The 24,380-nt window shown below is 43.1% G+C and overlaps 1 protein-coding gene across 6 annotated transcripts in view; it reads right to left on the bottom strand.

Moving 5' to 3' along the window:
• Positions 1-24,380, bottom strand: part of hoxb3a (homeobox B3a) — a 43,712-nt gene that overhangs the window by 8,118 nt on the left and 11,214 nt on the right. Inside the window, exons 1-4 of one of the 6 annotated variants that reach the window (XM_078270224.1) lie at positions 18,173-22,385; positions 9,764-9,830; positions 5,305-5,386; positions 1,046-1,758 (exon numbers count right to left, since the gene is read on the bottom strand). In XM_078270224.1, coding sequence (XP_078126350.1) covers positions 1,046-1,637 — 592 coding nt within the window. In that variant the 5' untranslated portion in view covers positions 1,638-1,758; positions 5,305-5,386; positions 9,764-9,830; positions 18,173-22,385. Of the gene's footprint in view, positions 1-1,045; positions 1,759-5,304; positions 5,387-9,763; positions 9,831-11,258; positions 12,061-18,172; positions 22,386-24,380 lie in introns of those variants that run through there. The other 5 variants (XM_078270228.1, XM_078270223.1, XM_078270226.1 and 2 more) reach the window with 5 other exon arrangements.

Below are 24,380 nucleotides of genomic sequence, written 5' to 3'. Positions count from 1 at the left end.
TGTTAGTAGGTGTATTATTTCACTTCAGACAGAACCAGCCTGGCTGGATCCTTCTTAATGCTAAGCTCCTGACTCCAGCTCTGCACTTAACACACAGACATAATAGTGTAATTCATCCAACGCTTAAAGAGAAAGCGCAAGGGTGCCTGGGTGGCCTAGAGCGAGCGTCCATAAATAGAAGCTCAGTCCTCGACGCAGATGTTGCGGGTTTGATTCCAACCTGCAGCACTTTCCTGCATGTCATCCCCCCTCTGTCTCCCCTTTCATGCCTAAGCTGTCACTAATAAAGGCCTAAATGCACAAAAAATAATAATCTAAAAAAATAAAAAGAAAGCGCAAGTTGTGTTTAGATCTTGATCCAAACATCCATATTTTATTAATACTATTCACTGCTTGCCATATTTAGGGATTTGACAGTTAGTCTACTGATGAGCTTTAGTCATTCAAAAGACTCAATCAAATAACTTCAGTGTGAAGATGCAAAGCAGAATTGATTTTGATTTTACGCTCAACCTTTTCAGCATCCTAACATGCTTCCTCAGGGAGAAGTATAAATGCTGTAGTGGATCCAGCTACTTAAGTTCATTTAAAAGCAATATTAGCAGACTGACTCACCAGCTACAGATAACCAGCTTGACTAGTTGCCTGTCTGAACCACTGACTGTGGAAACCTGTTATGCCATAATAGTCTGAAAAACACGTTTAAATCCTCTGGGGATCTGGGGCTTGAAAGAGGATGTTGATAAGAGAGGTGAGGAAAGAGGGATGTGGTGATGGGAAGGAGGAGGCAGGATAATAGGAAAAAAGGCGCTAATGAGGAAGGAAAATGAAGGAAGAAAGAAAAGGAACGAGGACAGAAGGAACAGAAGAAAGGAAAACAAGGGAGAGTAAGAGAGAGAGAGAGAGAGAGAGAGAGAGAGAGAGAGAGAGAGAGAGAGAGAGAGAGAGGTGTAGGAGGACTAAGTAGCCATGTTGTTTCTGTGGTGCAATGGAGGGCAAATGAAAGCAAAGACAGAGGGATAGAGACAGGTGTAGACTAACACACCGTTGCCAGAGTTGTTGCTGGGGGAACAGTTTTTCTGCTTGGTCGCCTGTCGACACTCTTTCATCCAGGGAAAGATCTGCTTGGCCATCGTCGGGTTGGGGGGCAGTGAGGAGGAGGAGGACGATGTGGAGGACGATGTGGAGGAGGAAGAATTAGACAACTTATTGGGGCCTGATTTAGAGGCCGAAGAGGCCCCAGCACTGCCCCCCGGCTGCTGAGCCCCAGTATTGCCGTTGCTGGGGTTGGGGGGCAGTGGGGGGGACACCTGGGAGCCGGGGTGGTGCTCAGGCGGCAGACTGGGCCGCATGCAGCTGCCATTCAGCTCCTTGGTCTTGGCTAGCTGCTGCTGCTGCTGCTGGTGGCCACTGTTACTGCCCAGTGACTGTAAAGAGCAGGCCGACCGCTGGTACGAATCCACATCCAGATGGGTCGCTGACTGGAAGGCCGGCTGATGGTGGGACACTGGGACCGGTGCATCGTAGCCCCCAAAGCCGTTGGCGGCTGCTGCTGCCGCTGCCGCCCCCTGCACCTGGTAGGACGAGTAGCCACCAAAAAGCGCAGAGGAGTTGTCGTAGTATGTTGTCTTCTGCATTTCTGAGAGAAGTGGCGGCGTCTTCTTGTGCTCCGGTCCTTGTTGAGAGCCACTGCCGGAAGACCATTTGGTACCGGGGGTCACGTGACGGTGTCTCTCCAGTGGTCCGCTGCAATCTGACCTAAAAGGTTAGGAGAGGCAGAATGAAGAAATAAGAGAGATAAATCCATCTTCCTCTCATGAAAGGCGCCATGACATGAATAGAAACCACTGCTTTTCTTTCCTCATCCCCCCCCTTACCCTCCCCCTCCCTTATGAGCACAGTGCACAGCCTGCAGATGCTCCAGTGGAGGAGGCACAAGGAGGGCAATCTGTGTTCCATCTCTCTCTCTCTCTCTCTCTCTCTCTCTCTCTCTCTCTCACACACACACACACACACACACACACACACACACACACACACACACACACATAGGCTACATGAAAACATACATACACTTATAAATGTTAACTTTCCATATACATTTACCTTAACTCATTTAGTAGTAATTACACGTTTTTATTATTATTATTATTATTATTATTAAGTGGTAAAATACTAGTCCATCTACTCATATTATTAATAGTGGTACTATTTGTAGAATAAGTAGTTATTATTGTTATTGAGTAATTATTCTAATTTTTCAGCATTTATTTCAAGATTGAAGGCAATGCTTCACCTTTGAATTTAAGAATAAAATTCAACCAAATCGCTGTTTACTGTTGTTTTAGGCATGGCTGTATGTCGTAGTTTTCGACTTATTCGATGGCCTATACGTTATTTTCATAAAGCCTAGAATGATGTTTTTCTAATAAAGCACTATCCCACCATGGCTGCTGTTATTCGAGCTGAACGTGACATTTTGTTGTGTAATGGCGGCAGTGAAGTGGCCTGTATCTATTTTCCTTCGTGACTGATGTAGGTAGCCTATTTCTGTCAACCTCTGCTTTCCACATATGATTTACTATATTCCGTCTGCTCGGCTGTTACCTCACTCATATCTCCGGAAACAATCGTTGCTGCTGAATAACAGGCTACACTTGCATCAGAGGAGGTTTTTTAACAGGCCAGAAGAAACATGGCAGTTATACATAGGCTAGGCCTATTATTGCACGCTATTAAGATTTTTCAGAGAAACAAAGAAAAGCGTATAACTGGCATAATGAGACGTGAAAATCCCTCTGCTGAAGAAAGTGATCTAGGACATGTTTCAGAAAACAGTCTGGTTATGGGAAATCGGGGTTAGAATTAGGCCAATCATTTCAGACGCTTTTATTTGGTTAATATGGCCGTCATATAGTCTACGGTATGTTTAAAAGAAAAGGATGAAAAATAAATAAATAAATAAACAAAACACTTGGAATTGGGTTTACACAAAAGAGACTCATAAATAGATAGATAGATAGATAGATAGATAGATAGATAGATAGATAGATAGATAGATAGATAGATAGATAGGGTAAAGAAAGAAAGCCCGGAAGAAGCTTCACGAGTCAGTGATTTATTAGGGCCGAGTGCTCAATCAGAGCCCCGGGAAAAACAGGAAGAAAAGCAAACGGCAGTGTGAGCCCCCATAGGCTTCCTATCTCGTGCTCAGCGCTGGGGTGGGCCTCTGGCCGCGAGAGGCCGAGTTGTCAGGCGCGAGAGAGCACCTGGCATTCATTTCTCCTCTGGAGATAAAATGTTTAACGGGAAGAAGCGGCTCTGCTGGCTCTGCCATCTGACACTTAACTGAGCCTGCGGAGGGCTAGCGCTAAAGCTAACTACTGAGGCTCATCCAGTCAATGTTATGCTACCAATCATGAACTCTCTGGGTTAATATCAGAACACCGGCCCACACAGACAGCCATCAAGTCTATTTAAAACTGTTATAAAATTAAAGCTACTTCCGTGTTTCATTGTGGACAAATAGCCTGGGCCTGTAGAAACCCAACAAATAAAAATACATTTTAAAAAAATAGCTAAAGCGTGTGCGAAGATACTGTGACACCGTTATTTCGTTAGATAGCTATCAGGTCTACGCAAAAAGCTACGAAAACAAACCTGACAGAAAATCTGAAATGATGTTGTCTGCTTGTATGGCTATAGCCTACTAAATGTTCATTTTAATTTAAGTAAGGTATAGACTGCAGTAGGATACAATTATTGTTTTAAACACCAGTCGCCGATTATAGGCTACATTTCCTAAATAAACAAATAGCAATAAAAAGAGCAAAAATCAGAGAGAATCAAAGCCATAAAAACAAGGATGTTTTTGCCGACATAAAACAACACATAGGCCTGCACAAGTCATATTTCAGATGCGAATGTTTTCAGAATGGGTTAAAATTGCCCGATTTATATAAATATAACCTATAGCCTAATAATTTTGTTTTTTATATATTAGCCTACTATTATTCGTTTTTGTGATTAGAGAGTCCAGCCATACTCCAGCTCTCAGCACGTCACAGATGTCAGCCATTTATCTTTCTAGGAGACAAGCTGGAATCCTAATTATTTACTCTAAGGAATAGTCCCAAGGAGAGAGAGAGAGAGAGAGAGAGAGAGAGAGAGAGAGAGAGAGAGACCGTAGCAGTTAGTGTAGGAGGAATATGTTATTAAATCATATCGCTGTATCGCCATTAAACGGGACACGTAATGTCTCTGCCCCTTGCTTGTAGGGCTAAAGCTTAATACAATCACCAACTTTACTAGACGCCTCCCTGAATAATCCACTTATACTGACAGAGAAACAGCCACCCAAACAAAAACAAGAGAGAGAGAGAGAGAGAGAGAGAGAGAGAGAGAGAGAGAGCGAGAGAGAGAGAGATGGAGAGGGAGGGAGAGGGGGGGGAGAGGTCGGCCAGTGGTGTCCAGTGTCTGTGTTTTATCCTTATCCTGGGATATAAAATTACAAATGGCGCCTGCCATGAGAAGAGCAATGCAGGCAGGGAGACATGGAGAGAATGCATTAACATAATTCACGTATTCCTTATCCTATTAACAGACACACACGCACACAAACACACACACACACGCACACACGCACACACACACACACACACACACACACACACACACACACACACACACACACACACACAGCGAGAGAGAGAGAGAGGGGCCAATTATATGGAGCCGAGCCCATAAACAATAAAAGATTGGCCAGATCAGAGCTTTTGTTGCTATGTCCATTGCCCCGATTTAGGCTGAAATGAACAAACAGTGAAGCCCCATGTGTGAATAAAATTACAGCATCAAAACATTTTACTGTGAAATAAAATGTGAGATAGGCTAATAGCAAAATAATAATAAAACGGAGGCCAGAAAATAGGTATCCATCAGGGAGATCATCTAAAAGAGAAAAATGGTCAGCCACTGCTTTGTGAATAAATAGCTTTAAGTGAGTAAGAGGCATGGACAGAATAGGATAAGAAATGAGAGGCTAAAGAACAGAAACAAAAAGGACAGAGATGGAAGGCCGAAAGAAGAAGGGGGGCTGCTTGTGGCGGGTAGTAGGCTACGGCAGCTTAAAGCATTGTGAACTCTTCTTGAACCGGGATTGAAGTCATACGGGCCATAAATCAGTGAGCCAGCCACTCCGCCGTTCACAAACCGCACAGCGAACAAACACTCTGTATTTCGGGTTTGTTGTTTGAGCTCGTGTATTACCGGCTGGCCTTCCTGCCTGCCGGTGATGCTCCTTACCTTCTTTAGCACCGGCGGTCCCGGTCCAGTCCGGCACGGACCCAGCAACACCGCATCACAGATTAGTCCTCACGCACGTTCACTAGGTAATCAATAACAATAATAAATAATTAAATAAATAAATAAATAACGAATCCGCTCGCTTTCTCGTCCGTTCTTCTCTCCTCCTCCTCCTCCTCTTCTTCTCTCCGCAAACCCGCTGCTCCTCCGGGGCTGTCTCGAGACTAGCAGTGCTGCTCGCGACCACCACCACAACACCTCCTGGAGCCAACAGCAGCAGCGGCGGCGGACCGGGCTGCGCGTGGGCGGACACCGTGTGGCATGAACGGCTGGCGGACTCAAGACGTCAATGAAGGACTCGATTCACGGGCAGAAATAACGGACGGGCTTTGGTATAGGCTAATAGGCTACAGGCAGGCAAGCTAGCGCACGAGCTGAACAAGCTTACCGGGAGCCTGCCTGCTGCCTGCTCGCGCCCCCCACCCCCCACCCGCCCTCCACCCTCCGCCCCAGCACCAGCGCTGCCTGCACCGCTGCTGGCTGATAACAATGGCCTCAAATTTCTTTCTTTTTTAGCTTCTGTCGCTCACACAGCCACTCAGTCAGTCCGCCACAAAATGTCACCCCATCGCATTTCTGGGGGTTGAGCTCCCTTCTTTTTTTTTTTTTATTCCCCTTCTCCTTCTCCCCTCTCTCAGTCTTCCCGGGTCTCCTGCCTCTCTCCAGCCGCGTCTGGGTCTGAGCTCCCGCCTCGCTTCGGTCTCTGGAAGGCTACAGTTTTGGGGCTTATTCCACACGGCTAGCGGCAGCAACGATAGCCTATACTAGGCCTAGAGGAGTAGAATAATTCTGATGGTAGTATCCCAGTAGGTATTATCATTATGTTGTTGACAACAAGTCCGGGTACCAGCAACGCTCACGGGGGTGTAACGGAGGAAATAACGGGGCTTGACTTGCGGACGCGTTGATTCCCCCATCAAACATCCCAGCGTCACTTACAAATTATGCTAATTTCACTGGCTGCAAGTGAAACACGCAGGCACTTGTGTTAGTCCTACAACCAGACATAGGGTATCCTAGTAGCCTATAATTTTGCTATTAGCTCAGAATTAACTCTTTAAAATTGGAATTTGATGCATGTTAACATAGGCCTACAGCCCACAACTGGCTTTTTTCACCAGGTAAACTTTTGAGTAACTTGTATAGCCTAATATCAATACAGGTTGTTTACAATTCTCTCTCTCTCCCTCGCAAAAACGCTGATTTTAAACAGCATGGGCTTCCTGTTTGGATTGGACAGTCCATCTTTGTCTTTCTCCTTCATTTCTAATTAGTAGGCTATGCCAAAGACATAAGACTTATGTATAGGTAACTGTAGCCTATTGTTGGCTATGATGTTGTTTAGGGTGGTGAACAGGATCAGAAGGACATAGATAACAGCCTTAGACAATTTTAATATATAAGTTTCATTTCCAGGGGCTAGCAGTTCATTTTCACTGAGTTTGGCTGTGGCTTATACTCAAAACCATGTAAATAGAAATTAGGTAGCCTACTAAGATCAAACTACTCTGCAGTCTAAATCTATAGGCTCATAATTTCACACGTGACAAAAGCAAAATATAAAATACCACAGTCTAATAAATAAAGAAGCACAGGAGCTGTATTAGTAGACCTAATCTTTGAACATTGTTACAGTAACAACACGTTGAAGTTTTTGCCAAACTAAAGAGGCTAAAGTAAACAGTTGATCAGCTCTTATTTCATATGCCTTCACTGTATTAGGCTATATATTCATCTGTTGGATGGCAAATGTTAAGGCTTACATCAAATATATTCTTAATGGCTGATATTAAAAATTTCAACTGACTTGGTATATATTTACACCAAGTTGGACAGTCAGTGGAAATGTAAACATATGCTACTATTTCTTTGAAAGATCCAGATCCAAGATCCATGAGTTAAGTGAGTGAAGATATGTTGAAGATCTGTTACTCTTTTGGGAGGTATCACCTATCAAACACCTGTTTGTGCCAATTTGGTGAATTCATTTGATAATATTTGGTGACATGTTTACAGGCAACAAGACTGTTGCTCTCTTTCTTGCCCTCTCGCTCATTACTTTTCCAGAAAATGTGATTTTTATTATTACTATGTTTACAGGGCCCCTCCTGCAGCTCATCACTTCCTGTAGAAATATATACAGTATATAGTCTATATTGTTAGGATTTCAACACCTTGTCTCCCCCTGCTGCTACATATGCACAGAAAATGGTAAAAAAGAAAGAAAGAAAGGAGGCCATAGTGTAACTGACATAAAAGGTACAAAAAGTAAAAATGTAAGAAATCAACAAAAGGTAAAAAAGGAAAAAAAGATAATGTAGCCCATGACATATGCAGATATAAGGGCGCTGCATGGCTGCGAGGGAAACCTTAAATTCTCCACTTCCAGGTCTTTTTGAAGGAAGAACACGATAGTCCGTGTTCTTCTCTGTGCTTTGACACAGTGGAGGAAGACAGGAGCAAAGTGCAACAACATTTCAAAAAAGAGGTGAAGTAGGCTAAAAAAGCAGCAGTGACAAGAAACCCCAGAAGGAAAGAGACACAGAGAGGTGAGACCAAAATGGAAATGAAAATAAGGTGTCTTAGGCCTACTATGTTTTCATACCAACACCACACACACACACTGCTACAACACTATGTGTGTCTCTAGAGCTCTCTCTCCCACTTCCCTCTATTTTTATTATTCAGAACGCTACCCCTGTCGTTTATGGCTACGTAAGATTTATGAGTTTTCTAGCACCCAGCAGCGGATGTGTGTGTGTGTGTGTGTGTGTGTGTGTGTGTGTAAACAGCCCAACTTTAAAACAGATAGCATTTGCTGTGGGCTGCTGAAAAGAGAGGATGAGCTCCGTGTAGGTGGAAGGTGGGAGCCTGAAATGTGTCCGTCTGCAACTTTTCCTTCAAACCACCTTTTGTAAGGACTGAAGGATTTGCTAACTGCTGCTGAAAAAACCTCATTACTCATTAACCAAGCCACTAATCAGCTTTTTTTTTGGTTCCTTTTTTCCCACTGAGCAAGAGTGTGGGAAGAGCCGTGCATGTGGAGAAATAAGCAGAGCGGATTGCATGTATGTATTGACTTGTAAAAGCACGCCGGTGCTTGTAAACGATGGCTCCTGCTCTTTATTTTCCTTGGATGGCAGACGCGCATCGACGGCTCCGTGTTTCGAATTGAGTCACGGATATTGGGTTTCACAACTGAAACTCTCTGCCTTGCAGAGCCATGGAAATCCTCTTTCCATTTTTTCTTTCTTGTTTCCCTCCCCCAGGACTTCAGACATGTAGGCCACGGAGGATGACACACAGGAATTTCCTCCGACTACGGGATTTAAAATCATATTTCACACAGTTGTAGGCTACTGAATCGAAACAGTGTGTTGCTGTAAATGCCAATGCTAAAATATTCAACACTAAGGATGTAGGCTAGGTAGAATGTATACTTATTTGTAATGTTTGTTCCTCTAGGTGGTCTGAATGAAAATCACTTTAAGCATTTTTACAACTGTGACTTCATTTTATGCTGCGGTTAGTGATAGTTTCATTACTGTTATTAGGCTGCTATTATTACTGCTTGTGTTAGCATTATAGGCTCATTATTACAGTGCAGTTTTAATAACTGTCTTATCAAATGATGAAGTGACCCCGGTATGTCTCCTGCTGCGGCTGTAACCCGCGGCCATCACACTGCCCTTCACACCTCTGGCTTATATTACATTAGCACGTGTCATTACATGATATTACACACACACACACACACACACACACACACACACACACACACACACACACACACACACACACACACACACACACACGACCTGCACTTTCTAGAAATTCAGTTGGGTTTTAAAAAAAAAAAAAATTCCATGAAGAGAATCGTCTACCAGTGAAAAAAAACAAAAAACATTGACGATTCAATTGCGTTAACATTGTGTTTGCAGTCTACACTGTTTTTGTAAACGGAAATTCCAAACAATATGACGTCGAAATGTAAAATTAGGCTACATAATAATTTATAATATTAAAAATAATAGCCTTATAATAATAATACTGATCACACTAGGCCTGAATGTATGAAAGGGAGTAGCACAGCAGAGATTAGCCTATGTGCATTAAGGTGCGGGCAGTCTTAAAATACTTTTTACATTTAAAAAAAAAAAAAAAGAACTGATCACCGCCAATATTTTTGTTGAAGATATGCAATGTTTTGACCAGATTGAATAGTCTGAATTTAGAGAATGCGCCAAATTGACAGAGTGCAATTCCTAGGGTTTTAAACGAAATTGTCACATTCTCCATGCTCTAATAGCGATCACACTGCACATGCACACACTTCAAACATCCTGATCACATTGCATAGCATCACACAAAAAAAATAAAGTAAAACAGCAGGACTCACCGAAAGATTTCTTCTTATTGTCTGGTGTTGTGATTAAAGGAAACGGCTTCCAGAAAGCTCCTAAGAACTGCAGGATAAAGGGGGAGAAAACGGGAGGTGAGATATGCAATCAAAAGGTCTTGCTAAAATCCGATACAGAGCACAGACCTCTTGTAGTGTAATCGAACGGCTGGGACAGGAGCAGCCGCTGACAGGTAGCCTGACCTTAAATTATACCCGGTGAAATCCCGGAATAAAAGCAATAAGAGCAGAGAGAGAGGAATGAAGGCTGCCTGGGAGTAATTTGACATGTTATTGATTCGGGTATCATATAACATATGCTTTCATAATCACTATGTTTTCCCTGCGTTTTAAAAACGGTGGAAATATCCGATCTGGGTTGCCTGCTGTCGGGAAAGTATTTACCATTAAACGAGGAAAAATGGCGCTCGCATCAGTAATGCAGCTAAAAGACGGAATGGAGAGATATAAATAATCGAAAATGTTCTAATCCATGAATTATTTGAAACGAAATGTCAGCTTATGACTTTTAGGCCTAATAAAAGTTAAACAGCATTACTCTCTTAAAAAACGGAAAATTAAAGTAGCAGCTTAATTAAAACAATAAATAGGCTGTTTACTTACACCTTAATTCTAGAAATAGCCTAATAGCTGCAACCTGTTGTGAAAACGTCAACACGTGAATCGGTGCAGTATACGCCGTAAACAGGTTTGACAAAAATACAGTCAATATCTCAAATTAAAAAAAAATTATTACTATTGAACAACATGCACGGGGTGCGTCTATATCCTGATTCCAAATAATTCCAATGGAAATGATGAATATAATTCAAAGCCAAGTGTAAAAACCTTCAAGTTGACACTCTCTGCATTAATAGGCTACTGAACACCTCCATAACGGAACTTTTAAAAACGTTCGAAATGTTGCCAAACACCAAACGCCGACAAGGGAGAACAAAATTGGAAGCAAGCGAAAAAGAGAAACTGCCCCATAAGGTGTACAGTTGTTTCCCAGCGGCTCTGCATCCATGCAGGCCATGAATAACTTTCAGCATGATTCAAAGAGAAAACACTAATCCCGGACAAAATCCAGTGCTTATTGCCCGGTTATCCTCATGTGGGTCTGAGCACCCAGAGCAGGAGAACGCATCCCGGCCGGACAGATATACATCCATCTATCCATCCACTGCTGCATGCGGTGCTAAACATTGTTTAAAGGTGAATTGTATAATTGTATAATAGCATCCACGACGGATGAAAAGCGCTGTCCGTGTTGTTGCATAGAGGCTGATATATTTTATTAAAGTGCTGGAATAAAATCTCTGGCCCGCGCTGCCTCTGTTTCTGCTCCTGACAGCTTCCCCCAAACACATAAATCAAAAGCAAGGATCCCCCGACCTCCCCGTACCAGCCTACACCACCATCACCACCTCCACCACCACTAATGCTACTAGGCTACTATAAAGTTATTTATTGTTTCTGTCCATGCACTCACGCACAGCTCTGGCCGCCGTCCATCCCCATCGCAGCACCAGTCGGGGTTTTTCCCTCCCTGTGTCCCCCCCCTTTAGCCCCGCGGGTTAGTCGGAAATTTTGGAGCTACGGAGCAGTAGTGGACTAGTCTAAAGTTGCCCAGAAAGTGATGCAGGGGCCAACTAGCTTAGCCAGCTAGCCTATAGGTTGAGACAAAGGGAGGAGGCCGCCTCCAGAGCCCCAGAACAGCTGATGAGCCAAATTTTGAGTGGAAGAGGAGGTTGAGGGAGAGAGAGGGGGACTTTCAGAGGAAATCAGTGCGCCTGGATCAGGATTCCGGATAAAACAAATGTAGATGAGTGTTTGTTTTTTTCTCTCAGGATGGATAAAGTGAAAGTTTGAAATTAAGGATGGAGCAAATGGAAAACAGTGGCAACATAAGTGGAAGCAACAAAATAGTCTCGGTGCAAAATTGAACAGAAGAATGCATATTAAGTGAGTGAACAGCAGGGTCACACTCCTGGGACATGGATGGATGGATGGAACAAAAACGTATCAAAGTACATTTACTCAAATAAAGCAAGTTTGTGATACTGGAACTTGGTTATGTAGAGTTTTTGAGATGCTATATTTCTACTTCAACACATAGATGTTGATGAACGGATAGATTTATGGTGCTGTAGCTTCATTTTCAAGTTACACATGACCTGAACAAACGTTATCACTACTCTCTGCTCTTATCTCCGCCTGGTCTGGTGGTGCTGTCACCGGCCTCTGCCTCAGCCCTCACACGCACGCACGCACGCACACACACACACACACACACACACACACACACACACAGACACACTATGTTTATCAAAGTCTATGTGCTGGATAAACAGCTGTGGTGTTAGCTTGATCTAAAAGTTTTATGCTGAGCTTTTTTTTTGTCCTTATACTTCTTTGACCTTATACCGCCTGAAACAGAACAGCAACACAAAGGATTACACATCTACACCAAGTTCAGACCTTTCAGTATACTATCAGTGCTGCTACGAGTAGTAGTATATTCTGGTATAACACAGGAGCTGTAAGCCCCCACCTAAGCAGCACTCACACAGTGATATATTGGCACACAGCTCTCCAAAAGTGACCTTTGACCTGGAGGAGCAATAGCTCAGTTCTTTAATGATCAACCCACTGGCAGAGTGCTGCAGAATACCATTTGCATGCACTATTTCATGCTTTAATCCTTAAACCTGTAACCTTTGAACTAAGACAGGATTCACAGGAGAGAAATGTTAACTTTCAATCTAAATCTTTGTGTTGCTGTTAATGTGAAACTGCAGCCAGCTGACAACAGGACAAAGAATAAAGTCATATCTACCAAGTCCAACACAAATACTTATACATACTATGTGTACAGTTATCGTCCAGAATATGTTTGCATGCAACAATTGGTGCTTATCAAGGTTGTTTCTGCAATGATTACAAACTTTGACAAAACTGTAGGCCAACTTTGTGGATGGTAAATCTTTTTGAATGTGTTCAGCCTTATTTAACCGAGAACTATTATTAGACTGCTGAACCTCTGAAGTTGCAGTGGCGTTATTGGCACCAACTTTATAATCGGTTGGACACATCCCCCCATGTGTGTCCAATTTCTGGATTTGACATCATTTACTGCATCATAAGTGGGCTTCATGGCCCTTCACATTTTGCTCAAATGATCTTAGAATCGCCGTACGTTTAAGATAGCACGTTTCTCTTCCCAGAAGCTGAACTCCCTGTTTTGGTCTCACTTAAATGGCAAAAAAAGAAAAGAAAAGCCGTATAAGAATCAAGTCAATTTAGAGCACATGGGCTGTTTAGACACATGCAGGTTCCCTTTTTTGTTGTTACACCTCAGGTGGTAACTTCACAGTCAACAGCAACAGTTTTCTTTTCCCCTGCAGATTTTTACTCTGCTAGTACATTATTACTTTGGCCTATATAAACACTTAACAAACAGCAAATATTGAAACATTATTTTCACACTGAAAGGTCGAAAAACAACTTGTCTTCAAACAAGCACATGTGCTTCCTCTCCACCACTTTTGCTTAATTCAGTGTCTGTCTAGAAATGTTGACATTTCGGGGCCACCAGAGCACCCATTGCCTTCACCATTTGCTTCCCCAAGGATCAGTCAATATCCGTCTATACATTTTTCAAGTCCATTTGAAGCTTTTCTTGAAGTGTAATGAGGTTGAACGGTCATGCAGCAGCATCACCAACGCCACACCAAATGGGCAAGCGACGACAAACCTATACTGCAACACATTTCATCTCCCTCCCCTCCTGCTCCGCCAATGACACACAAGTTTCAACACCGTTTTTTCAGAGAGCAAGTATGCACTACTGAGAGACGCACCATACATGTTCCTCTGCTTCCAGTTTGTTTAATTAAAGTGTGGGTCTCAGAGGGGTAAAAGGCTTTTCAATTTGTTGCACAGTTACTCAGTTATCACTTATTACGCTTGTACAAATCAAATCAATGCAATGCAACAGAAATAAAAAACCTGAGCTTATAAACAACTTCTATGCACTGACAATTAGTAACTTTGTTTATCAACCGCCACGACAAAATCCTATATTTATCATTCTTTACTGGCATTTCATTGTAAAGGTTTGTGGTATGAACTCATGAGAAGCACTCGGAGTACACATTGTAGGCTTTTCATTTACACAACCAGTCTAAATTATATAACCGTTATGGTTGTTTACAGCCATGTTTCTAAAGACTGACATTTCTCAGTTACATCTGAACGCTTTACATGTGTAGTACGCCAGGGTGTGGACTGAATCATGATAGAGGAAATGACATTGACATCATCCTCTTATTTTGGTGAACATATGCTTTTCATTCAGCCTGTGAAATCTGAACAAATCTTCTCCTTATTAACTATGTGGCTCCTGGCTGTAGACACATAACTGAGGCATTACGCACATCCAGTGTACAAAAGACGTATTTGAATCCTGTTTGGGCCACAGGCTTCTGCTGAAGTTGACAAATTCAGTTCCCAATGCATGGTTTCAGAATAGTTTGCAGGGATCCTGCACACATTTACCAAGAATCAGAGCTGAGCTTAGACTTCAACAAGTTCTTGAAGTATATAGACTGCTGGTGGCTTGTGAGCTGGCTTCTTCCTCTTTGAAATTAGTAATTAGCAAAATATCTAACATTACTCAAATAAAACAACTCTATTTATGTCTATTAATCTTGTTTCTAAATGCACAAACAGTTTTTGTGGGCTCAGCCAAGCCACTGTTACATCAAATGAAACATTAACAAAAACTTTAAACAAAATCAGTTACCCAAAACTTGCAACATAAATGTTACATAAAATTATGTTATCTATACCTTATCTTACCCATTGAGCCAACATTATAGCCCAGTGTCTACCATGCTCTCTTGCTGCAGGCAGGGTCACATCTCCCCGAAGAGCTTGCCCTTGTGTCACTAACAGTCCTGAACCAGAAACTCTTGCCATCAGCACCTTCCTTTGACAGAGAGTTAATCTTTATCAGAGATGCTAATCTTTAACCTCAAACTCAAAGAAAGCCCTGACGCCAGGAGAGGGACAGAGAGAGAGAGAGAGAGAGAGAGAGAGAGAGAGAGAGAGAGAGAGAGAGGGGTGTTTGGGGGTCAATTTGCCCTTTCTGCTCCTGGGCCATGAAAAGTGCCAAGCTCACCAAGTCTGTCAGGCATTAAAGAACAGGGATGGATGTGTGGATGTAATTGTGTGTGTGTGTGTGTGTGTGTGTGTGTGTGTGTGTGTGTGTGTGTGTGTGTGTGTGTGTGTGTGTGTGTGTGTGTGTGTGTGTGAGAGCACACAGAGTGGTAAAGATAGAAATCACAAAAGGAAAGGTTTGTTCAGGGCAAGTTTAATTTCTGGCTGAGCTGTGATTTTACAGTAAACTAAAGTTAAACTGTATTTACAGTGTCGGCATGTTTTGTTCTGACAACTATATTCTGACTTAAAACTGCTTTTGGGGTTTGTGATGTCAAAGCTGATGGTTGATTTAACAAGATGTCTGCGTAGAAAGTAGCAAAAAGGCACTCAAGAGCTTCAGGAGGATGTTTCAAAACAGATTGGTTTAAGAATAGTGGCAAACTGCTCATGCTGTGCTGCAGCCCTATGCACAGTTCAACTAGCTTCTGTGTATGCTTTAAAGTTGGTTTGGGTGTCCTCTGGAAGCCACCTTGTCCAATGACTGAGCATCTTTTTCAGGGGTTTTGTCGTTGTGTATCCAGTTGTGTGGATGTTAAATTTCAGGACATACAGCCGCCGCGGCTGCCTGTTGGTTAAACAAGATCGCTCCCTGCATTGGTGTCTCAGTCCATCCAGGGACACTAGCACTCATTGATATCTGTAGTAATTTGTGGTTTGGCATTGCCTTAAAAATTGATTTTCCTAAGTTGTTATTATATAGCTTTGAGGCCTCATTACGCTCTGAGTGTTGAACAGCCTGCACCAGTACAACAGGCCTGGATCCATTTCCTAACAACATGCTTCTCTTATGACATGTGGATCAGAAAAAGAAGCCAGTGATTGTAATATAATCAGGCCACTTGGCTCAGCAGCAGATAAGCCTGCTATTAAACCTGTTACAGCAGGAAAAAGCGGCTGTATGGATCTGGGCCAGACCTGTCAGCCTTTATACACTGCGACAATGTTAGGCGTGCTTGCCGCCACTATTTTACTTTGATCGGTGTGTTGCCCATAGTTTGTCAGTGATGTATGAAAAAATCAATTAAATCACAGCTGTGTTTGAGTTGCTGTGGGTTTTTTATGACTTTAAAGTCTCTCTGCCCGGAAGTGAGTAAAAACCACCGAGGTCAAGCAAGCATCCAAAGGAGCTGTCCGGCTTTTACTTGATATGACGTACATATAGAGCTGTTGTTCCCAGCCTTTTTGGCTTGTGACCTGCTAAAGTACAGACATATCTTGTGCTCAAATAGATTATTTCATTTGAATGACTTTTAGATTTCCAGAAGACTAATTTGCGTGTTAGAGAAATATGTCTTCTTTCTTTTTTGACCCTGTCATCTTGTGTGCCCTTAGATTAATCTTGAGGTTTCCCATCCACAGGTTGAGAACCACTGACAAAAAGTTAGAATTTGGAGCCTACCTATTTAAAAAAAAAAAATTTATAATTTGAAGTTGAAATTTACAACGAATATTGAATTAGGATTTATTCACATTAGTGTTGGATGTGGTAGATTAAATAAAGTCACATATGTCACACACTGATTAATACAATACAATGGACATTGAAAACTTTATATGAGCCCTTACAAAATGAGACCTTTGGTCTCTTTTTTAGACACGTCTGAAGATGATGATGTATAACATACTGAAGGCTACGGGTTATTTATGTTTCCCACCACACCAGAAAACATATAAACACTTCTTATCTGTAAAAGCTTTAGCCGAGATTCATGGCCTCAGTATTTCTAAAAACCAGCCCTGCAGGGAGATCAACATCTGGTCACATGGAACACAAATGGATAACAGACAACATAATAACTTATATTTAGGCCTATATTTAATATCAGATTTGGATGCAACGCATTACGTCGCGTTATAGCCTTCAAATGGAATCAGTCCACTCATTGATTGTGAGGCCTAATGCTGTATTATTTTACCTTGTATATGTTTAATGTGAAGGCCATAACAGTTGCACTTTCTTTGGCTGATGCTGTTTTTCCTGTGCCGATACAATACAATACTCACTGCTAAAACGGTTCTGAGGGTATACTGTGTTGGACCATATCTATAGAGAGAAAAATATAACCTGCTTAAGCTGAAAACAATACATTTCAGCACGTAAAGAAAAGACTAAACAAATCAATTGGGCTAAGTAGTTTTCAAAAGCTGAAATCTTGTCCGCTCACAACAAAGGAATCAAGAGAAGTAAGACCTGGCGACTCATTGGTAAAATCACATTTGTGTGCATTTATTGTTCATATTGGTATGGACATAAATACCTTCATGTGGAATTTGATTAGATTCCCATATTGCTGTTGGTTTCATATCCCTCTCCAATTAAATGGACCTAACGCTACATCTGGCTGGAATAATAATGAGAAGCCCAACACATTAGTTGGAATAAGGGTGGATTAGGGCAATTTTGGAGAAAAAAAAAACTTCAGTTTGTAATCATTTAAACTGAAATAATAGCACTTGTAATTATACATTTATTTATAACGAGTTTGCCTGTGTTAGCTTAGATCTGAGGAAAAATCTGTTAATCTGTTTATAAGACCATTTGTGGAATGTGTTGTCTGTTGGGGGGGCATGACAATCTGTGGATGGTAGAGTGGGGAAGAAAGAGAGCGAGGGGGGGGGGCGACTTCTTGAGTAAGCAATCTTTTCACACTATCATAAATCACAGCGTGGCTTACATGCATCTTCTTTCTTTACACCTAGCCGTCAGGTCCCTATTCACTACGACTCATTCTCACTGTGTCACGCGCACACGCACTAACCAGACACACACCTCCATGTCCACACTGCACTTCAAGCTGCAAGGAAACTTCTTTTTTTACAATGGAGAGAGAGAGAGAGAGAGAGAGAGAGAGAGAGAGAGAGCATGGCGAGGCACCCTTTTCTGTTACCTTTTCTGAGGCATCTGTCTTTAGCTGCCTTCAGGCGCGCTAACGCGCACACACACACACACACACACACACACACACACACACACACACACACACACACAGAAAATAAGCTTTTGGCTAGCTATAGAGCTTGCACGCGGGCACACCCCGCGGATGCCTCTGCGAGTTCGAGAGAGACCAGGGTCACACAACAGATAATTAATGACATGTCGAGTGGCGGAGCGCGTGGAATGGGGACGCCTCGGGAATACACACCGGGACACTGAGCGAGAAGCATCCCGGCAGACCTTACCTGCTCTGACGCTCGCCGTGCCTGTCCTCCGGCTGTTGTGCTTTTCCCTGGATGCAGTCTGTTTTTGGACACGGACGGAGACACCGGATGGAGTAAAGGAGACCAGAGAATCCCTTCTTGCAAAACCGTGGACGTAGGCTACTTTTCACTGACTGTCTGTGCGTAATTAAGAGCAGCCAGACGGTTTGGCTTTTTTTTTTATAACGTGTAGGCTACTGGAGTCCAAAATGGCACTAAAACAACATGTATGGCAGTTAAGCCCGGCGTTTAACCCGCACTGTTGCTTGCTGATATAATGGTATGTCCATTAGAACGCGTCTACAGTCATAAATCTTGAGTCGGCTCCGCCATAAATCTCCAACAATCAAAGCCTATCTACAGCACACAAGCTGTCGGGGACTGCTCGGTCTGGGGCTCGCGGTGCTACTTTACCCTAAAAAACACACCGCGTGCGCGCGCTCACCCCCCCTTTCGCCAGTGCTTCAAAATTCCCTGTATAACAGGCCGGTACGTGCCTGGCCAGCACCACGGTTAGGGCTCGCGCTTTTTCTTTTTCCTAAAGACGTATCTTTGTCCACCGGCACGAGAGCGAACGTTAGGGTCCAGCGCGAGCTCCGATGGGCACACAGTATGCTGGGCGAGCCGTTTCCTCTGCCAGAGCTTTCCTGGATTGAGGGTGACGCCGAATGCTCCGTCCTCTGCCTCTACCTATCAACCTATTTATTCCATCTTCTTTATCCCTTCTCTCTCAGTTCGCCAAAAGAGAGGAGCAGAGTCCTCCAGTCCCTTCTTCTTCACGTGCCCTCCTTCCTCCCTGAAGGCTGCTGTCTTTTGGGTCAAGCCCTAGCACCCTAAAACACACACTGTTGTTGTTTTGTTGTTGTTCTGCTACCTATAGTTGCCGCTAGCCCTCCTTGCTAACCTGTAGCCCTTGCGAAACAAACTCTCCTATCGTTTATGAAATAATAAAACGTTCTCTTCGTGCGCATTTGAATTGCTTCACTGATTATCTGCGGGACACTGAAGACAATTCCAGATACGCTGGTTCTCCCCCTTAACCCTGCTCCGACCTCTGGCTTGTTCCTTCGTCCCGGCTTTGCTGGCTCGGGTTAAGGTGGATTGATACCGTGAAGTGTTCCCGAACCATGGCTTTGGGCTGACAGCTGGACAGGCCGCAGGAACCTAGGGAGGGTGGGGGGGTTCTGGTTCTTGTTCCTGTCCAATAGGGGAGTCTGGTGGAGGTGCGCCAGGGGGTTAGCGCGGTTCAGCGTGACCTGCCTGTCCATCCTGCCCAGCGGAGGGCCAGATGTTGGTTATTACATGGCGTCAAACTGGGAGCGATCAGAGGAGAGGAAGAGGGAGAAGGAGGTTGAGAGTTGAGAGCGCAGAGGAAGAGCAGACGTTCTGCTGGGTTTTGACCCGCGCGTGCTCGCAGGGAACTGTTTCCGCCGTGGTTGGCATATTTAGCTACACATTCAGCGAGTAGCCCATAGCATAGGCTATATGCCTGTCCGATTTGGGCTAATTACAGGCACAACCGTGAAATTTTATTGCCGGTTTATTCAAACGAAAACCAAAACCTTACATGCATCTAAACGAAAGCAAATTAAACCAAAGAGGTTTCACTTTCAATTTCATATAAATCTAAATTCAAAAATGTATGAATTGAATGAAATCGACCTAACTATTTTTGTAACCAAAATCATTCCCACGCCGACCAGAAACGTAACCATAGGCTATACAGATGTTAGACACATTCTGAGGAAGCACAACTGGAAAGAAAGAAAGACTATCTATTTGGGCTATGCTATGATATGCGGCTTTGACTGAAATAATTAAAATAGCCAAATACATCTTGTGAGTCTTTCATAGAGATAGGATATTGGGACATTTTTTGGACACTTTGGACATGGGGTGTAATTCTATGTTTGCGAAGTTTTTTGAGCGCCCCTGTCTCGGTGGTATTGGTCGTTATAAAAATGTAGATATTAAATTCATCTCAAACAGATGCACTTGGCTTTGCTCTCTCTACCTCTCCCTCCCCTTCCCTCTCTTCTGTGTGTATTTGTGTTATCTGCCCACGCGTATAGACATGCCTTTACTGCCACACACACACACACACACACACACACACACACACACACTAGCACGCACACACACAACCACACGCACACACACAATGAGAGACAAAGCGAGGAAGAGCACGAAGTAAGAGAGCGAGATAAGTTCAATTACACGAAGGCAAAGTCGTTATTTTTGGTTTGTAGCCGCTGTGATAAAAGAAAGACAACTGTGAGGGGAAAAACGCTCGTGCCTGGTTCCCTCCTCGTGGAAACATTTCCGGCTCAGCAGCTCGGTCTCTCTTATCGCTCTCGTGCATGCTGCTCTCCGGCCCGGTTAAAGGAGAAAAAAAGCGCAGCTCGCGGGCTCTGGATACGGTTTCAGCCGCTCATTTTTCACGTGCTTTGAATCACTGCCCTCGCGCAGCCGATTATAAATCAGAGCCGGGCTTGTTATTGATTTATTTTCGAACGGGTAATCATCTCCGCGCGAGGAAAAAGCCCCGGAAGTACCTGGCGCTTTGGAGCACGAGACTGGACATCTGCAGCCTCTGAAAGATAAGGCAATTTAGGCAATAGGTTAAACAATATTAATAATAATATTTATATCTATTATAATATTAATAAACTCCCATTGTTATTTAGCAAATCAATTATTTCTGTTATAATCACCTAAATTATGGCATTGCGTTCCTAAAAAAGCCCTCCTTGTTAAGGTTGATTTAAACACGTTAACGTGTTTTGTTAACATTATTTTCCCCACTCTTCAATCTTTCGCTCGTTAACGTCCAGCGGCTGCTGTCCTCTGATTTATGTTTGACTGTTTCTGAGTCTCTGCTCCACTCCAACCCAACTGCTTTCATTTCTCCCATGATTTTTTGTATTTTCAGCGATAAATATAAACGGGTTTGTCCCCAAGCCATTATTAGTCGATAGGCTTTGAGTAAAACATTTAAGTTAAATTAACTCTGCGGCGTTTTCGAGCAATAAGCACCGGTTTTATGGATATAAAATATGGTTACAGTGCCGCTAAAATCTGGACTGCGTTCGGTGGATTTATTTTCAATGTTTAAAGGATATTTTTACAGCGCGTGGCTGAAATATTCTCCGGCAAGTTTACAGAACAGTTTCGGCCTACATATTGGGCATTTTAAAGGTGGACACAACAAAACACATTTTTTTCCTTCAACAAATGGCCTATTTGAATTCATTTCGCATACTATTATTAAACCTTGTATGGGCTATAGGTCAACACGGGTTTACGTGGAGATTTAAATGAAGCCATATAGGCCTAAAAGCGCCTGTGCGCTGTTTTTGCTCACTTTGTGTCTACGATGCAGCCCGTAATACTTGTGTTATTTATTGAATGTTAAATTCAAAGTGATTTTATTTATTTTTCTTCTTATGTATTTTCTTCAGGCACAATTTAAAATCGGGCGACGTTTGTAGGGATTACAGTTAAATGGATGGGTCTCCTTTAATTATAATTTTACATAGCGTGTTGAAACAGTAGCGTTAGTTAGTTTCGTTTTAAATCGAAGACATTTTTTCTCGGTGCACTTAGACAGAGAAGACGACAATATGGCTGCCAGTCTCAGAAGAGAGTGGGAAGACGCGCCTTGTGTTAAGGCTTGTCCGCTGGCCTTCATGCGTGTCTGTCAGACGCGTGGGTCTGCACCGACCTTGTCTTTGACCATATGCAATAAAAGGATGCCTCAATCACGGGGGATACAAACAGATATGCCAATTTTCCTGCGCCTCAGCCTCATTTGCTTTGTGTTTTAGCCTTTGCCGCCGAACGGACTGACCGTATCCACTGCTGACTGTTCTTCCGTTAAGCCAATATTTAAAACAAGCTTCCTCTGGGCTGTTAAGGTGAAAAAAAATAAAAATAAAAAACGAAAATGCGCCATTATTCTTTAAATAGCCAACTCTTCACCGAAACGCTCCACACAGTTGCTTCCATTTAACGCTTCCACACAATGCTACAATAATGTAGCTATCAACATACACAACACAAGCTACCCGTCTTATTATATAGGCCCGTAACATTTCCAGGTGCCGCCTTTATTCCCCTGATGTCACAATGAGCTGAGAATGCTGCCATTGTCCTGCAGCAGGTTTCGGTGTTTAAACATTAATTTCAGCCTCCAATGTGTGTGGCGTCACAATGAACTACCGAAGACACAGCGCAGTAACACATTAACGCCACCTGTCTGTCTTTTTTCACAGTGAGGTAACAAACGTGCCTTTTCGCATCTGGATTATGAATAATAGCACAGCAGCAGCGTGTGTGCAGAATTGTATTTAGCGGGAGAGTTGCGAATGCAGCGAGGCCTCACACGAGTGGAAATCCCCCTCCTGCAGCTTCGATAGCAGCATGCTATAATGGATGTCAGACAGGGAGCGATATCATTTCTCAACACCGTTTCAAATATTTGAACTATTTCAGCTGGGTTTGATCTGGAACTATCTTGCCAGACAAAACACACTTAACAGTGGACACATGCCTGGGATAAGATAAGAGAAAGCAACCCCTTCTGCTGCCGTGTTCCCTTCACTGTGGGACTCAGGACGGTTTTAATGCACCAGTGGCAGGAACATGCGCTTTGGCTAATTTTTAACGCCAAGTGTGGCTCCCTCTTAACTTTTACCCCAGTGTGTGTGTGTGTGTGTGTGTGTGTGTGCCCAGCAGTTCTGAATGGCGTTTAGAAATGTACCCCCCGCCCCCCTCCATCTCTCTCTCTCTCTGTCTCTCTCTCTTTCTCTCTCCGTCCACAGAAATGAGGCGGGATATTGTTTTTGACACGGCGGCGGGCAGCAGGAATACACATTTTGAGAAACGCTGCCTCTCGCTGCTAGTGCCATTATCATGGGATGGGAAGCCGGCGGAGACGCTCTAATTTGGTTACACTAAGGTTTACACTGCAGTGATGGCCGAGGAGGGAGAGACACACAGAGGGGGAGAAGGGAGTTCAGCCTGGGAAATGTAATTGTAAAGTGATTCCTGGTGCACATCCATCCATCCATCCATCCATCCATCCATCCATCCATCCATCCATCCATCCATCCATTCATCCATCCATCCATATATTCCAGCCGCATGAGATGCATCACTACATTTGTATTCTACAATACACAACAAAACATTATGATTATTACGATTATTATTATAATGTCAATAAAAATGGTCTTGCAAGCATATTCTGTATGTAGGCTATGTAATAAAATGCATTATTTATTATTATAGACTGCCCCCTGTACTTTTTGCACTTTGCATATATTAGCATTCGCATCAAAACAACACCACGCAAGCTGACTACAGTGAGTTATGAGGTTAGCCGATGGAACAACGTTACTTCATCCCGCACCCTTCTCACCCCACTTGCTACTCGCAATGGGAATGGCTACACATGGTACCACAACCAATTCATGATGTCTCATTGAGCCATTGCGTTTGCTTTGCCATAGCCATAGGAAGAATGTGTACAAGAACTGCAACAGACTTTGATATGAAGTATATGTGAATATAAACATGGAGCAAAAATGGAGAGAGAAGAAAAAATTCCTCCAGTCCTGCATCTTATTTTGCTCGCCACATTTAAAGAGAAGAAGAAGGTCTGATTCACGGTGAAGGATTTGAGCAAAGGCAGAAACACTTAGTGCTGACATGAATAATGGCGCCCGGCTCCATTCCATCTAGCATCCAAAGAAAACACACTGAAAGAAATTGCATGGAGAGAAGGAGACAACTTCTAAAAAAAAACATGAACTCAGAGTCAGAGTACAGTCGGGACACCATGAAGACACCTCAGCTCTCGTCTCAGTGCAATTATCAGCAGCAGATGCATTATGCCTCTATACAACAATATGCGGGTAGTTTTGGTGACATTATAATGTCAATATAAAAAATCCCATGCCAAGTTGATTCTCCCCGGATAGAAAGCATTTGAATGACTTTTTTTACACTTTAAACACGGGCCCTTACTAATCGTGCGTGAGAAGCCATGAACTCGAACCGGCGAAATTTAGAGCTTCAGCTTGGCTCCCCTGGCTGAGCTATTGGATTCACTCACACTTCTTGGCTAGATAGATGAGATTTTCCTGGCCGGCAGGTCCTTTTTTTAAATGAGATTTCATTGCGGCCG

This window comes from Sander vitreus, chromosome 15 (assembly GCF_031162955.1).
Source record: "Sander vitreus isolate 19-12246 chromosome 15, sanVit1, whole genome shotgun sequence".
In the NCBI taxonomy this organism is placed as follows: Eukaryota; Metazoa; Chordata; class Actinopteri; order Perciformes; family Percidae; genus Sander; species Sander vitreus.
The sequence above is the reverse complement of the archived record's forward strand: the minus strand, read 5'-3'. Positions and strand labels throughout refer to the sequence as shown.